The following is a 17,114-nucleotide window of genomic DNA, read 5'->3' as shown; positions in this document are numbered from 1 at the left end:
TGACGAGTATCATAAACATGGGGCCTGTTGACCTTGTTTTACTCTTCCAGTTCACAGGTATTTGCTTCTTAAGTTGTGCTTAAAGGTGTGGGCCCATCTCTAATTTACAGTCCCCGTTAAAACTTTATTATCCAAATAAATTCTGAAATGTTTTTACTGGACTTTGAACTTTTCTTCTGACAGATAACTTTTATTTTTACATTTGGAAATGAACTCTTTTAATGTTGAGGTCACAGTTTGTGCACACAAATGTCATCCTAGGTTTAGAAGCCAGCAAGCCTCTTTAACAATTTGTGTGCCTTGTAATTAAAATATATATAAAAACAGGTTTTCCCTTTCTGAGCTTGCTGAAACTTTGTATCTGATCTGACACCTTCCTAATTTGCAAGAAAAACTTCATCAATTTTTGTTTCATTTTTCATGATGTGCGCTTCGTCTGCATGTTAGAGAAGCAACAACTACTGCCATAACCTGCTTGTGACAATTATGGTTATAGATGGGAAAAAAAAAAAAAAAAAGAAAAAGTTTCTTAGAAAATGACAGCTGCAACACCAAAGTTGTTTGTCTGGTAAAGAATATGGCATTATCTGAAAGCAGTTCCGTGCAGGATTTGCATTAGAATCTACAGAAGACTGAAAGCAAAACTGTTTCAGGAACTTGAATAGTTTCTTGCAGATTTTTAGATTCCTGAAGTTTTCATCTGAAGTGCCAAGTTTTCCTTTTGAAGAAGGAAAACATGAAAGGCCTAATAAAAGTCCATAAAAGGCTAACAATGTCCCGAGCTTGCATCTTTTGAATTTGCTGTTGCAACTTCTAGGATCATCTCCTTTAGCCCCATCACTCACTCCATGTGAGCTTACCATCACTACGTCACTCTTGGATCACCTCGTGAGAAGCTCCCGTGAGCACAGCCCTCAGGGAGCGCAGAGAGATAGAAGAGAGGGATGTAAGGGAGGGATGAGATACATAGACAGAACCCAGCTTCTCTTTCTCTCTAAGCATCAAGAAAGATTTCCTTCCAAACACAGACCATTTTTCACAAATGAGTATCCCAATCCTTCAGTAAACATCTATGGGAGAAGCCTCCCGTAGACTTATACAAACTGCACGCAACCAAGTATAATTTATGTGCCTTTAGCCTCTGCACGCTTCTCACCAATTACCGTCGGCAGATCAGAAGCGGAACCAAAACCAGCAGATTCCTGCTCCGGATAAACACACTTAAGTCCCAGCACGGTGCTAGCACCAGCCTACACACCAAGATCGTAGAACACGCAAGGGTTTAAAGCTCGCCCTCAACTCCAGCTGCTCAGCACCAGGCGATGCTCTAGCAAGCAGGCTAACCTCACCATTGAGAATTACAAGGGCTGAAATGACTTTTGAAATCATAATTTAATTATGCTTAAAACGAGGCTCTTCACACACAACAAAAAGGTTAATCAAAATGAAGGAATTTTCTGTCTTTTAAGTGTTTTCCAAAAGATAATAATTTAAACCAATCTTCTCTCTTCTTTATAAATCACATGATTTAAAAACTGCAATTCACATCTGAAAACTCTGACAAGTCATTTCCCATACCAAATAAGGGCTGAACTGGCGACGGCAGTGTTTGTTCCGGTTCCAGAGTCAGCAAACCCAGGCCATTTTGTGATTAGGGATCCTGGCTGTTGCTATTGCTGATTAATGCATTTGGATGCTCAGCCATTCTTACTGAAGGAAAGACAAAAACGTTATTAGAGCTTTTTAATTTATTACAGGCAGAGTCCTCAAATAGCCAAGGGAAGTGCTTACACATACAGGTATGTTGAAAATGGACAGATATGGACTCAACAAAAATACTTTAATCTTAATAACCTTTCAGAAAAAATTCAAGATTATACAAATTCAGAGTAAGGTCCAATCACATTTACTTTTTAAGTGAGCTAGTAACTTGTATTCAAGTTCAGCATCACTCGGGAACTTTTCCGCAAGTCGGAGTCTGATCTTTTCAGCTAGTGAGTGTACTGCGCTTATACAGCACCTTGTTTTCCAGTATCGCAAGTGGATAATACTGCAAGTATCCAAGTAGTAACAACAAAGTGGTTTAATCCTCAGAAGTCCATTTGTTCCACTGAAGGTGCACTATTAAAACAATAAATGTATTTCAGAAAATAATTATAGATTAACTGTCATATTACAGCTTCTCCCATTTCACTGTGATACTTGTGTAGCTAGCAGTTAAAAATGAATTCTACAGCTAGAAAACCTGCACAAAGGCAGGAGGAAAAACAGAATCACTAGAGATTTGTTCAAAATGAAAAATCCTAATGTTTCAATTAAATAAAGTATGTTCTGCTTTGCAAGACAGACTTCTTTAACATTTATAAGATAGTTATTTTGTAAAAGTACACTTCCTTACTCCACAGTTCAATGTGTCGCATCATCATGTAACAAAATCCCACCCTAACGTGTATCATTCCGGAAATTTTCACACCTTTCACAGCAAGCATCATCCCAAGTTGTTGAACCCATGTGTGGGGGGATCAATACTTCTCTCAGACATAGACCTCTCTACCCACCAAAACAGAACAGCAATGTACAAAAATCAAATAGCAAGCTTGCCATCTGGAAGGAAGCCCTCCACTGAAGGACAACCTTTCTGTGCAAAAAGATGATTTCTTAATTTTAGCAGCTTCATTGGAAGAGCACTTTCCCCATTTTTACTGCGAACTACGTACGAAATGTGCTTTCACTTTGCTTTTATTATTCTAACAGCTCAGTTTGCATTTTACAGAGATGCAGAAAAATAGTATCCAACACTGAAGTCCTATATTCTGGAGCTGGAAGTTGGCAGCACATGCACAAGCAGTCAAGATTACTGACATGAGCTTGCGCTCAGTGTATTTCCCAATTTGCATAGTATAAGACTACGCATTTTGTGGAACTAGTGAACCTTCTAGAAAACTGGGTTAAGTCTCAATTTGTATTTCGGTGTATTTAAGCTCTTCTGTGTCAACTGCCCTACATTATTTATATTTATTAGTAGAATATAGGTTATTTAATTTCACGGCATCTCTCTAAAATAGCTGTAGAGCTGCTAATTAAAATATTCAGGGCTTTATTAGCTTTGTTGTTCTCGCTTGTGAGTAGATGGATAGTTGCTGATACTGTGTGATTGGGAAAATGAGGACTTGGAGTCCAACCTAACAACCAATCAACTCACCCCTCCCCCCACAGAAAATTATGAAGTACACTTTTCAGTACTGGAGTGACATGAGCCTAAGTACAGCATTGGTACAGTGACCGTTAATTCACTTAGAAAACCCAGTATCAAAATTCTGAAGCTTCATTTTACAGATACTAAAGATGAATACAGATGTAGTTCTAAAGTATTTTACTTATATCTGCAAGCTAAAGCCACAAAGAGATCATGGTACTAGGCTAAAGCTATGCTGTACATAAACTCTAGAAACTGGAAGGGACCAATTTCAATAGTTATTGACCATCATGTTTCTTCTGAAAATTGCTACAGTATTGTGGCATCACAAGAATCAGATCTACCGTAGCTGCTAGCACCACGTATACCACTTAATTTTCACATCAGTTTTAGTGTTTGTAGTTACTCAGTGAATGCCAACAAAGACAACTCGACATGTTTCATTAGACTGACCGATTAGAGTATTTCATATTTTTATAAGCTTATTTTATTTCTTTGCTGTACAAAGGCAGAAATGCAAACCATCTCAATAAATCTACATTAGTAACTACTTAGACATGATACAGATATATACAAAAAAGCCCAATTATTTAACTTCAGTGTTGATACCATAGTTCACGCAGAGCTGGATGCAAACAATGCAAACAGCATCTACACAGTGTAAGGCATAACTCTCATGATATTTACATCTTGTTTCTGACAGTGAAGGCTTCTGATACACCAGGTTTGTTACACTTGTATTTGACAATCCTGCTTAGTAGTAGTGCAGCCTCAGAACTGAAAAGTGCATTTCTTTGTTATATACATTCTCATAAGGATTGTGGATCATTCCAGAAATAGTTTCCAAATCTTCATTTTTAGAATTAATTAATTGCCTATGTTTTCCATCAATTAAAATTCTTTCATAAGCTAAAACCACCATTTTCCCAAAGCTCTGTAGGTCACATGCAATTATGAAAACAGAGCTCCTAAAAGCAACTGTAGGAACTGTTATCTTTTGACTTGGGAAGATAGGCAATCCTGTGAAAGCGCTCAACCAACCCACTGCTGTTTTAAGTCTAAAACACTTTAGAACATTTCAGGTTAGTAAGTTTGCAGACCCAAGCAGCTTTGGAAAAGCTCTAAAACAGAGATATTTACATTCTGTATTAGATTTTTGAGTTGTAATTAATCCATCATCTCAGGTGGTTTGTTTTTTTTCTTCCCCCGGAGGTCTCACTTTGAAAGGAAAGTAAAAAAAAATTAAAAAAAAATTACTGTCATTGTAGGAAATACAATTCTGCGTAATTATTTTGCTTGCAAAATAAAGTAAAAAAATGCTTAAGATTATAAACTCAACTCTTCCCCTCAACTATAGAGCAGCACTGCTAAAAATAATTTATCTTATGTGTTCTGAGCTCTTGCAATTCCCGCCACATTTATTTTTAACCACAACATCCTGCAGCACTGGAGCTCTTGAGAGACTATATTCTAGCCAATCTTGTTGTAGGAGATCAAACTACTCCATCCCCTCCTCTTCTGCCTGCCCTCCCTTAGATGGGGCAGTAACGAGCAAGAGCAGCACGCTCTGTTGTTTGAAACAGCATCTTAACTCTCATGCCAGCTGTTTCGGCTGAGCTGCTGGACTCTGCAGTGAGGCAGCCGAAAACCGACACACTGTTCCATCCGCAGAGTGCAGCTCTAACAGGAAACCAGTAACGAGCAAAGGAAGGAAAGGGTCAGGGAACAAGAGTGCCTAGTGATGCGTGCAGGTGCCTGACTCTCTGACCTCCTACTGTTGTGAGGTAACACAACACCACAGACAGCTCTTTCAGGCGTTTCCTATACTCCCACACATCTTAGCCCACAAGCTATGCCCAGAAAATACTTGTACAGTTTATCAGAATCAACTTTATCAGACAGCCTTTAAAAAAAGAACAAAGCCAAACATGAGGATAAAAGCGTAAATGGAATACACTACCTTCATCAGGAGGAACTGATGGCTCAGTTTCAGAAGTGACAGTATCCATATCTTCAAAAGTTTTGGCACCTGGCTTCTCCTGTTCCACCTCACATAGATACACATCAATGGGTCCTTTTGTGCTCTTCACATGTACTTCTATGCAATCCTGTAAAACAGCGACTTGCGTATAAACCAAAGAACAAATCTTACACACCAGTTATCTATTTTTGCACATATTTTAAAGCCAATAGATTAAGAACAGAACAAATACAGGAGTTACATAACTATTTAAAATTGTGTTACTACAATTATTACACACCATTAAGCTAAGAAGGTTTCATTTTTAAGGAACATGGACCTAACAAATCTTAGCCTTTTTACTGACCTTTTGTAACATGACCTAAGATTTACCACACATTTAGGAAAAGTAACAAAATTTAAAATTTGACAAGTCAATACTATGGATCAGAAAACAAATCAAAGCACATAGCAGCTTTAATAATACAGCAAAGCAACTAAACCATATTACTTTTACTGCTTTCCTTCAGCAGACATGACATTGCAAGGCACAGAGCCAATCAAATTTAATGGGCAACAGAGAGAAGATTCTCTTCTCTTTAAGTACAGCTTTTTAAATCCTGCCTTCTTTTGCTTCAGAAAGCCTCTAAAACCTTTTTCATCTCCACAGGATGAGCGCCAGCTCCTTTTACCAGTGAAACCACTTGTTTGTTTAGGTAAACAAAAAAAAACCTGAAAATAAGTTTCTTAGACTATTATCCCTAAGTACCAATATTTGCTATACCTGAAAAAAATTTGGAAGTAAATTACTGATTGCTGAAAAAAAAAAAAAACAAAAAAAAAACCAAACCAAATTTGAGAACTTTTGTTCCCTTAAGACAGAAATGTATAAAACTTACTTCTTTAGGAATTGGTATTTCCAATTTGGTTTCCTCTGGAGCTTTGATTGCAATCACAATCTGTTCTTGAAATGCCTGAATGCTACGGATATCTTGATATGTCACATAAGCTAGTGTATACATTGGTCAAGGATTCTGTAAAGTAATTTGCTAATGGGCAGAAGCAAAGAGTATGATGTTAAGATATGTTGAAGCAGAATACCAACTTAAGAAAAGTGGTAAATAGTTCAGCTGAGCTTACTTTAATACTAGCTTTGTAAAATTAAGTATTAGCTAACAAGTGGAAAACCTTTTTTCTTTATTTCTAGGAAGAAAAAAGCTTTTAAAAAATAGATATTCAATATTAAAAAGCAAGTACGTTTGACAAACAGTTTTCACAGATGCTGTCATAAGTCTACAAAGCAGAGAGAATGCTGCCCTTGAGAAACTACTCCTTTATTTTGCAAGAACTACGCACATAAATAATTTCCTGGAAAACTACAGAATTATTTTCTTAACTAGAACAGGTAAGGTGCAATGAAAAGTTTTCCTGATATCACACAGAAAATGGGCCTATTTCAGATGAGCACAGACCTTTAACATTCTGCCAGACAAGGGAGCTAAGTAAAATTTTATTGTAAACCAAAGCCAAAATCCAATGTTTATGTCATATTGAAAGAAATCTCTTTTCTATTATCAAAACCCATCTGAAAGATAAGACTGCACTGGAACTTCTCCCAAAAAAAAGAGAACAGTATTAGGACACAACCAACATACCATTATATCTTCTTGGCAACAGGCCACTGGGACTCTGTTTTGGGTCCTCTTTTTCATCTCACTAAGCAACTCAATCCCACTGGTAGGTCAAGACCTGCCCCTGAGACAACTTTACTCTGTAACGGAGAGAGCAAGGTGATGGTCGGGGTACTAAGACTCTTGCCCCACTTCCATTCTTCTGCATTAGAGAGGTCACACATGTAGCACGTCCCTGAGAACAGGTTAGACTGGGCAAAGCAGGGCACATGACTAGTATACACTAATATAAAATAACAAATAAGTTCCTGTTATAAAACTCATTATCAAGCATTACTGCATACCTGTGGTATCAGCCTACACCTATTACTAGCTATCTGAGTACTTAAAACCAAAACCACGTGCTGAAGTAATGCAAGAGTTAAAAGGATATTTTGCATTTTCTTTGTCATCTGTTAGTTCAAATAACTGATGAGCACAATCCTTGATTAATTCATCCAGAGCTTCTTCCATGGCTGACAAGTCAGAAAGTTCATCTTTAAGGTTTTGCTGCTCTGGTGCTTTTCCAACAACTTGGTCAAGATTAGAACCTCTAGAAGAATATGAAAATTGTCTAGTACATTGATACGCATAAAAGCCTGTTTATTGAATACAAAGTATACTAACAGAAAACAACCAGGAACTCTGGCATCCTTTGCTGAAATATGCTTCATTATGCTTTTGCACTTGATACTTGTTAATATAGTAAGCAATTCAGACAGCCTAAGGATACAGAAGAACTTAAAATCTTTTTATCTATTAAAAGGCATTCAATATGCTTAAAAGTACTCTCAAAGTTATAAACAGTACTCAACAATGGGTTTTATTGTTTCAGAAATTAGACGTTTCAAAGCCAACTCACACCCACTGGATAAGATTCTTAGATCTTTTCTGAATTAAGTGGATTCCATCCAACACATTGGTGATGTCATACACTCTTCGTTTTCGTACTCCAAGAGTTGTTGCTACTTCATTTAAATCAAGGACGCCATCTGGAGCTGTTTTGACAAGATCCATGAATTTTCGGGTCAAATAAACCAGAGATGCATCAAATCGAGGCTTTTTGACTTTCAGAGTTCCTGTAAAGTTTTGATAGAATACTTAGGGTAAACTACCACAACAGAATGAAGTGTTCCTTAAAAAAAAAAACAATAGTGATGAAGTAGCAATGAAGATAAAAGTCTGAAAACACTTATTAATGCTGACATTGCAGTGGCATCATATAAAGTCTATTAACTACACAGACCTTCATTTGTTTGCACTGATTGTATCTTAATAGCAAGCATGCATCTTCATGCTTTCAACATTCATAACTTCAGTTATTAATAGCTATATTAATAGCTGTGTAAGTGTACGGTCTGGAGGACATGAGCTCCAACTACTGAATGAATACCAATGAAACCTTTGGTTAACTATGTAGTTGACACTGTTAAATTCCCCACCTCCACCACCCTTTTAGCCCAGATCAACCAGTTGATCTCCCAAATAACATTCAGGCATGGTTCAGGAGTTAGCTTGGTTTCAAGGACTGTTTCAGCCTGGATGTGACCAATCTGTTGTGAAGTCCAAGAATTTAATATATGGACAAACTCCAGTCATACTATTTGGCCTCAGGACAAAAGAATCTGTGATGCCATTGTTTAACTTACTAATGCAACAGAGATCTACAGACACCAGGACACCACAAGTTTAAGAGAGATCCCTGTCCTACGTGTATCCATTACCAGCATATTCGCAGAAACAGCTGAAAAGTTACCAATAAACAGCCTGTTTAACTTTAGATATAGTTATTTATGTATGCATAAAGCATGAAAAAATATGCATTTTTAAAGCACAAAAAAGACATGGTAAACATACACTCATCTGATGCTAGAATTGATGAAAGACTGACAAATCCTGCTGTTACTGGTTTTTTCTCCCGCAAAGTAAACCAGGTGTTTCATATCTGATCAAACTGTGTCACTGCTTTCTGACAGTCTAATGCTTCAAAGGAACGTGTGTGCGTGTGTGTTCCTGCACATGGGTGCGTGTGTAAGGAAATTTCCCTAGGCAACACTGTACTTCAGTATTTTTCCCAGGATGAATGAGAACTTTTACTCATAGTATATCACACCCATTCCATGGCTGCAAGACTGCAGACTCTAACATAAAAGTGACAGGTTCAACAACTCAGTTTTGGACTGTGTTACTGTAGAGATGCACGAGACTATTCAATTGGTGAGAACAAAACAAAACAACGCAAATTCACTCAAGCTTGTATTTACATTTGTTAATACCAGCTGAAAAAATAATGTTTGCCAGCATGATGTTCCAGTTTTCTCTAACTCACTTTTCCCCTAAGTTATTTTCTTTACAGCACTGGGAAGCCATACTAGCAGCAGATTTAAAGAGGAAAAAACTATGAAGAATGTGTTGCTTTGTATCTGTTACTTCATTTAGTGTGCAGCATTCTTCCTGTTCTGCCTATATTATATAGTTAACTATTTCTCATTTGTTTACAGCATGTACTCAGTATTGTAAAAAAGCATGAAATACTTCAAGAATACTCTTCAGACATGGAACACAGCAACTTACTTCTCACAAACTGTACCTCATCATCCACATTCAGGTTGATCATTGGTGGCTGGGGAAAAAAAAACATACAAACAAAATATATAACTGACATAAAATGCTATCTACACAGGAACCTTCTCCAGCAGAAATCCCCAAATCAAGTCTAGATGCTACAGCCATCAGGGTACTGACAACTCAGAGTGTAGGAGTGTCACTGGATAGAAGGGATACGTGCTCGTTAATCCCTGCAACAATCTTCAGCCCTAATCTCAGCACATCTCCCTCTGTCTTGGGAAGCAGGAAACACCACCAAACTCCCTCATGCTCAGGCAATGGTCACAACACAGATACCCGTATAAACTCTACAAATGCAAGCTTCAACTGTTCCATGTAACAGCTCACATATTGAAGATACGCTACTATTATACAGCATGACAATTATTCTGTAGTAGACTTCCTAACTGGCAGCAGAGTCTGCTCTGGCCTAGAAACAGACATGATAAGCCTAAGTAGATACTTCATTCCACCCCTCATCCCAATTTAACAAAAGGAGTATTTTAAAATTCAGACTCATTCCAGTTCAAAGAGATCTGAGAAGGTCTCTGGTCCCACCTCCAACTCCAAACAGGAACAGCCATTAGATCATAGCAGCTAACTCAAGGTTTTATCTCAGTGTATCTTGAAAATTTAAAGGGATGGAGGCTACACCTCTCTGGGGATCCCATTCCACTGCTTGCCCATCCTCACAGCAAAAAAGTTTCACTTGACATCAAGTTGCAACCTCTCCTGCTTCTTTTGTTTCAATTCACAGCTATTTCCTTTCAGCATCCCATCATGCGAGGCTGTGAAGTGTCTGGTGCCAGCTTGGTGTTAACTTCCCTGCAAGTACTGAAGGGCTGCTGTGGCCTAACAAGCTCCCTCAGCAGTTTATCAACAGCCTTCCTGTACTGGTGGGCCTAAAACAGACACAGCATTCCAGGAGCAGCCTGATACGTGCCAAGCAGAGAATAATGAGTTCCCTTGTTTTGCTGGCTGTGCTCTGCTAATACAGCCTCATACATCTCAATACCAGGGCACAGTGTTGGCACAGGTTTAGCCCACTGTCCATCAGGACCTCCAGGTTCTTTCAGCAAGGTGGTCCTTCAGCCTGTACCACTGCAGGGTATAGGCCCAGGTGCAGGACTTCACACTTAAATTTTCAGCTTCCTTGTTTGAAGTTTGAGGTGTCTGATGAACCATTCCCCAGCCTATTCCTAGCTGTCTATGACACCTTCTCCACCCATAAACATCATGAGGGTGCATCCCACATCCTCCTCCTATCAACAGGACAGGTCCCAGGATAGACTCCTGAGGAACTCCACTTGTAATTCACTTTCAGGTAAAGTATGAACCATTAACTACTTGTCTTTGAGCCTGACAATCCAGACAGTTGTGTTTTGGTTTTTTTTGGTTTGTTTTTTTTTTTTTTGGTTGGTTTTTTTTATACTCATCTAGTAGTTTACAATCTGTAACATCCCAGCTCAAAAAGCAAGATGCTGCAGGAGACCATTTCAAAAGTCCTGCTAAAACTAATGTAGATGACAGCTAAGGCTCTGGATCAACAGATCTGGTCATTTCATCACCCAAAGTAATCAGTTTGCAAGTATAATCATGTTTGCTATTCCCAATTGCCTCCTTCACGTACCTAGAAATAAACAGCTTCCAAGAGAACTTGCTTCCTGATTTTCCAAGGGACTGAAGCGAGGCTAAGCTGTAGGTGACCTCCACAACATCACAAAGATGATAAGATAGCAACCTCACAATGACATCAGCCAGCTCTCTCAGGATGTACCCCAAGTGGCTCATATGGACTTGTATGGGTTGAGATAACTTAAGAGATTACCAACATGACACTTTTCCATTGCCGGTTATTCCTCTCCTTGAATCCTGTCTCTTAGACACAAAGCCTAGGGGACATCAGTTCTGAAGACCCATGCAAGAAGGCTAAGTACTTCAGCCTCATCTGTGTCTACTCTTCCTAAATCACCTGCCCCGTTTAGCAGCAGGTTCACACACCTCCTTCCTCCCACTTTACCACTAATGTAGCAGCAAAAGTTCTTCTTGTCACCCTTGACATTGCTCGCTAGTTTCAACATTAGAACTTTCGCTTTCCTAGCATCATACCTACAGGTCCAGACAAATTTTTTTTATCCTTCTCCTTTATAGCCTGTTCTTCATTCCACCTCCTGCACATGTTCCTTTTGCACCCCATCTTCAGAGTGCAGGCACAGCTATGATCGTCCCTCAACACATTTACTTGTTTTCATGAGTATCAGCATGGAATGTCCCTGTACTTGTACAATGTCCTTACAGACCTCCACCTCTTCAGCTTCTCCAATTTTCAAAGTTGCCTCCCTCAAATTTTCAGCTACCTGTTGCCCGAATGAACTGGTGTCCTGAAGCCTGAATAAATTGGAGTCCAGGTTCTGTATTCTGCTACTTGCCTTCCTCACTACACTCAGGGTGTCGAACTCCACTATTCCATGGTTAGTCAAGGCTGTTGATGATTACCACATCCTTGACTTCCCTGTTTATGAGAAGTAGATTCAGGAAAGCATCACCTGGGCTGGCTCATCTAAGCACCTACATAAAGAAGCTGTGTCCAACACCCTTTGTTTCTTGTAATCATCATCTCCAATAGTAAGAAATTTCCAATTACCAGTGTAAGAACTCAAGTAAACTTTTTAATGGCTTAAGACAATCCTACCAAGTAACATTTTACCCAACAGTCCATGTTAATTAAAAAAAAAAAGGCATTTTTAACAAGTTTCACTGAATTAAAAGTAGGCCTGTTTTTTGTTAGCTGTCTCCTAATATCACTAAAAGTAACAGTGGAAGCTGCATATAAGATTACGTGAACATCACAGATGTTCAGAGAACAGGATATACAGCTGCAGTCTGTTTTTCTCAAACATAGGCACAATCTATTTAACTCGATTAAGAGGCTATAGGTAACACAGCTAAGATAATCGCCCCTTTACATTATGACACGACTACATTTTCCTTTACCGGGCAGCCTGCTAAAACGCAACGAGGGAGAGGAGCATCACAACGCCCCTTTCGTACACTGCTCTGGCTAGGCCTGCCACAGCTTTCCAACTGAGGGATATCCTGCCGGACAGGCGAGAAGAAGGACTTTCGGGAACCTCCTTAACACCTCCCACGGCGGGAGCGATGCTGGCAGTGCCGTCCCGCCCTTTCCCCACGCACAGGCAGCGCCTCCCTTCCCCGCCCGCCGTGTATCTCACTCACACGCAGCGTGTCCGGCCGCAGCGGCCTCAGGCGCTCCCACTTGGCAGGGTTGGCCATGTTGGCCCGGCCCCTCCTCCTTCCTCCGGCCGGCCGGCCGGCCGCGGCCTTAGCGGGGCGGGAGAGGCCTCCCGCCCTGAGCGAGGCGGCGGAAGGAGGGTGTTCAGAGGCCTTCACGACGATTCCGCGGGTCCATGTCGGAAGAAGGCACCGCCATCCCCACCCCACCTCCGGGAGGAGGGGGCGGCAGGGGGGCCCTCCCGCCCTCACCGCAGCCCGTTATGGCCGCCTCCCCCCCTCCCCCTGCCAGCGGACGGTTGGGCGGGAGAGCGGAACCTCCGCCCCTCCCCGGCCCGTGCGCACGCGCGCGCCCGCCCGCCCCCCGCCAGAACCGCGGCGCGAGCGGAGGTGGCGAGAACGAACCTTTCCCCGCGGCGGCGGGGCGGCCGCTTCCCTTACCCACCAGCCCCTGCGGCCCGCTCGCGCCGCCACCGCCCCGCCCACCCCAGCTCTCCCACCCTCTCTCCTGTCAGCGGCGGTGGGGGACGGGGTGTCGCCTCCCTTCCCCTTCCCCTTCCCCTTCCCCTTCCCCTTCCCCTTCCCCTTCCCCTTCCCCTGGAAGCAGACTTCTCCGGGTATTTCCCGGGTTAGCATTTCCTCCGCTCTCATCACCATCCCAGAGCGGCACAGAAAAGGACTTGCTCGCCACCTTCCTCCTTGGCTTGCCAGTGGGGTGCAGCCGGCAAGGGGAGCTCCCATAGGCACTGCAGTGGGCTAAAGTGAGTTGAAACGAGAAAGTTCTCACCACTTTGGTTACTGCAAGGAGGGAGGTTTTTCTTCCCTCAGTATACAGCATGAGCAAGGAAAGAGTGCCCTGCCCAAGCACCATCGGGTAAATAGGTGTGAGAATAGTTAGTACTGCTTTCTTGCCAAATAATCTGCTTCTGTCATGACTTGCTAAAGCTGTGTATGTCGCTCACCGGGGAGACAAGGTCCCATGTCAAGAGTAAGTTGATGAGAGGTTTGTGGGTGAAAGGCAAGGTATGTTCCTCCAGGGCCAGAGAGGAGCCAATGAATGTGGCTTGTCCCAACAAAACCTGTCCATTTACCTCCCAGATCTGTTCCCAAATCCCAACTTCATGGTTCCTGCCCTTTCTTCCACACCTGTGATAGTCTTCTACAAGCACTGACCATCGCCTTGCTCACTTGTCAGCATCAGCAGTAATCGCAAAATTTCTGATTTAGTAGGTAACTGCTGCATGTCAGACAAAAACAGGAGCTTAGACTCCCGCAGATGCAAAAAGTTTTCCTGTCATGGAAACAACACATCACTGAAATGTAAAACCGCTCATTTTTGTATGGGCAACATAATCCTTGCTAACTACTCTGTGGTGATAAATGTAGTCCCCTAAGAAATGAATAATTCTTCCCCCTTTGTTACACTCTTAAATGGAAGACATATTTTACCATTGTAATCACAGATGGCATAAACCCACTATGATAAAGCAGGTTTTTTCCAGCTGCAACAGCAAAATGGTTTGGTATAGATTTCTTGGGCCACTTTAGTTTGGGGTGATAAAAGGAATGTGCCACGCAGTGTAAAAATCATTGAATAGGATTTTGATGATTGTTGGGTAGTCATGTGTTAGGAGGAGGCTAATGACTCATAATTTGAGGATTAGGATACATTAATTTCTGTATTAATTCATATGGAAAATATTGTATCAACATTTAGCTATGCTGTTGCTCTAGCCAGTTGTAAGAAGCATGGCCAGCAGGTCGAGGGAGGTGATTTTCTCCTTCTATTCCGCTTTGGCGAGACCCCACCTGCAGTACTGCATCCAGCTCTGGCGTTCCCAACATAAGAAGGACATGGAGCTGTTGGAGAGAGTTCAGAGGAGGGCCATGAAGATGATCAGAGGGCTGGAGCACCTCTCCTATGAGGACAGGCTGAGAGAGTTGGGGTTGTTCAGCCTGGAGAAGAGAAAGCTCCGGGGAAACCTTACTGCAGCCTTCCAGTACCTGAAGGGTGCCTACAGGAAAGCTGGAGAGGGACTGTTTGCAAGGACATGGAGTGATAGGACAAGGGGTAATGGCCTTAAGCTGAAGGAGGGTAGATTTAGATTAGATATTAGGAAGAAATTCTTCCCTGTGAGGGTGGTGAGGCACTGGAACAGGTTGCCCAGAGAGGTTGTGGATGCCCCATCCCTGGAAGTGTTTAAGACCAGGTTGGATGAGGCTTTGGGCAACGTGGTCTAGTGGAGGGTGTCCCTGCCCATGGCAGGGGGGTTGGAACTAGATGGTCTTTGAGGTCCCTTCCAACTCAAACCAGTCCATGATTCTATGAATATGAAATTCTGTTGTCCCTGTGCTTCTCTCTCCTTGGATGCTGACTATCTAACTGAGCAAAGAAGAGCCCCACATAGATTCAGAATTTTTTTTATATATTTATGTGAAAAACATAAAGTCTAATTCTTTTTTTAAATGAAAATTAGATTTTGAAGGAACTGACTGGTCAATCAGGAGTTTCGACTGTGGCATTTGATTGATCAAAGAGTTTGATTCTAGTGTGCTATTATTTACATTTTATATGACTATAATTAAATTTCTCCCACATTCTTTATTACTCTTGTAGATGAAAATGTAAATTATACCCCATTTACTCTTATCTTATTGCATATGAAGATGGCTCTGCATTGTTTTTAATATCTCCAGACATTAGTCGTACAGGACATGATTCTTAAAATGAAAGATTTGCTTATTTATCTGAAATTGTTTTCTTCATTTACATTGATTCTTAATCTGCCACCAGGGGGCAATAATTCCATTTCCTAAATCTGATCTTTCAAGATTACTATTATAACAGTGGCTTCATTAAAATTTTTGCAGGACTATATGAGAAAGTCAAAATATAAATTTCATAGAAATGCTTCACTTTGTAATTTAATGCCAATTATGTTAGTGTTTTAATATTTTACTCTGCACTACTTAGGCATGTAGGTTTTTTATTTTGAGCAGCTGTAATTAGATTGCTTTGTAAAAGTGTTTACTGGTAAACCTCTTGCAGCTCTGTAATGGTGCAAGGTTTGGATTTCAGGCAAAATATGATTTTTTGTGGTTTTTATATTGCCATTGTAATATTTTAAATTTTTTGAATTACATTACTTTCCTATTTTTTGTTACACTAATATCCTATTAATATTTACTATTTATAATTTATTTATTAATATTTTCCTTCCCTTTAATGATCATAGAATCACAGAATCATAGAATGGTTTGGGTTGGAAGGGACCTCAAAGATCATCTAGTTCCAACCCCCCTGCCATGGGCAGGGACACCCTCCACTAGACCAGATTGCTAAGCAGACTTTCCTACCCCTCTTCTTATCCTTCCCTTCCTCTCGTTTTGCCACTACAAGCAAAATAGAAGGTAGCTATTATTGCCACTGATATAACAAAATAATTACTGGCCACAGAATGGCAAACTTCAGTTTTGCCTACAATATTGAGGAACTTTGAGATGGTTCTGGTCAGAAGGCAAATTCTAATAAATAATAATAAATTATTTGATTGTAAATTTCACATTTATCTAAAGATAAACCCTATCAAATTAAAAAAAAAAAAAGTGGGGAAGTATCTTTTTTATTGCACCAAATGATTAATCTGATTCCTCTCATTTCACAAAAAAAAAAAAAATAAAAAATCTGGTTTTTTAACTATATTTCTTGATCTAACAATGACGATATGTCTCTTCACAAGTTTGTCTTTACTTTGTAGTCTAACACTATGTCTTTGAACTTTACTCTGGAACAGCTGGAGTAATTTGTACTACTTGTAGCCATCATTCTAGCTGCGATGACACACTCAGTTTCTTAGAGGTATTCATTTACAACCTAATTTAATGACCTTTTTCCAGGAATACTCAGACTGGCGTGTTACCTAACTAAAATGTGGGCACGTGCTTTAAGTTTTGGTTACCTTTAGTCACATGCATGGGCATGTCTGTATTTTGGCTGTGTAATATGCATGCCATTTGACTGAAAATGCTTAAGACGTTAATTTTCTTACTGTCGCAGTGAAATATTATGGTGATTGTTGTTGCTGGCATTTTTTGTTTGGGTTTTGTTTTTTCTTGTGTTTTTTTTGTGGTTTTTTGTTTGTGAGTGCTATTCCAGATGAGGAGCAGGCAAAAACTCTGTATCCTAGAAAGAGAGGGAAAGAAAAGACTATGGGCCAAATTAATTATTCTGGTAGGATGAATCACTCTGTAGACAGTATATTGAATACTTGAGATTCATGTGATTAAAAAGGAGTGATTCGGAAGAGATGAGAATTTAATGCAACATCTAGACATAAAAACTGGGCAGGATTTCTTTCCTCTGGTAATAACTAGAATGTTTTAAATAGCTGTGAAGTGTCTTGTGTGGTTTCTGTAAGGGTGTCAAAGA

The 17,114-nt window shown here is 40.4% G+C and overlaps 1 protein-coding gene across 6 annotated transcripts; it reads right to left on the bottom strand.

The window, feature by feature from the left end:
- Nucleotides 1-1,729: 1,729 nt before the first annotated feature.
- On the bottom strand, nt 1,730-13,213 carry E2F6 (E2F transcription factor 6). 6 transcript variants are annotated; one of them, XM_075750617.1, is made up of 8 exons: nt 13,091-13,213; nt 9,401-9,449; nt 7,695-7,905; nt 7,221-7,379; nt 6,056-6,170; nt 5,157-5,304; nt 4,337-4,414; nt 1,730-2,121 (listed from the first exon to the last, which is right to left on the bottom strand). In XM_075750617.1, exons 2-7 carry the CDS (start codon nt 9,441-9,443, stop codon nt 4,377-4,379), a joined length of 714 nt encoding a protein of 237 aa, XP_075606732.1. In that variant the 5' UTR covers nt 9,444-9,449; nt 13,091-13,213; the 3' UTR covers nt 1,730-2,121; nt 4,337-4,376. The 6 variants fall into 6 exon arrangements, with proteins under 6 accessions (XP_075606732.1, XP_075606730.1, XP_075606727.1 ...); XM_075750615.1 differs by having other exon boundaries at nt 7,689-7,905; nt 13,091-13,190; XM_075750612.1 differs by lacking the exon at nt 13,091-13,213 and adding an exon at nt 12,671-13,011 and having other exon boundaries at nt 7,689-7,905.
- Nucleotides 13,214-17,114: the final 3,901 nt, after the last annotated feature.

The sequence above is a fragment of the Balearica regulorum genome, chromosome 3 (assembly GCF_011004875.1).
Source record: "Balearica regulorum gibbericeps isolate bBalReg1 chromosome 3, bBalReg1.pri, whole genome shotgun sequence".
NCBI lineage: Eukaryota > Metazoa > Chordata > Aves > Gruiformes > Gruidae > Balearica > Balearica regulorum.
This window is presented reverse-complemented; position numbering and strand designations above follow the sequence as displayed.

What these genes read in the sequence shown, in the direction of transcription:
- E2F6 (XM_075750612.1), bottom strand. Translation starts at nt 12,727, where the DNA reads ATGGCCAACCCTGCCAAGTGGGAGCGCCTGAGGCCGCTGCGGCCGGAC. An exon ending in TGCGGCCGGACACGCTGCGT is followed by an intron (nt 9,450 to 12,670) that starts GTGAGTGAGATA and finishes TTTTTTCCCCAG; the next exon opens with CCACCAATGATCAACCTGAA. An exon ending in ATCAGTTCCTCCTGATGAAG is followed by an intron (nt 4,415 to 5,156) that starts GTAGTGTATTCC and finishes TTCCTTTCAAAG; the next exon opens with TGAGACCTCCGGGGGAAGAA.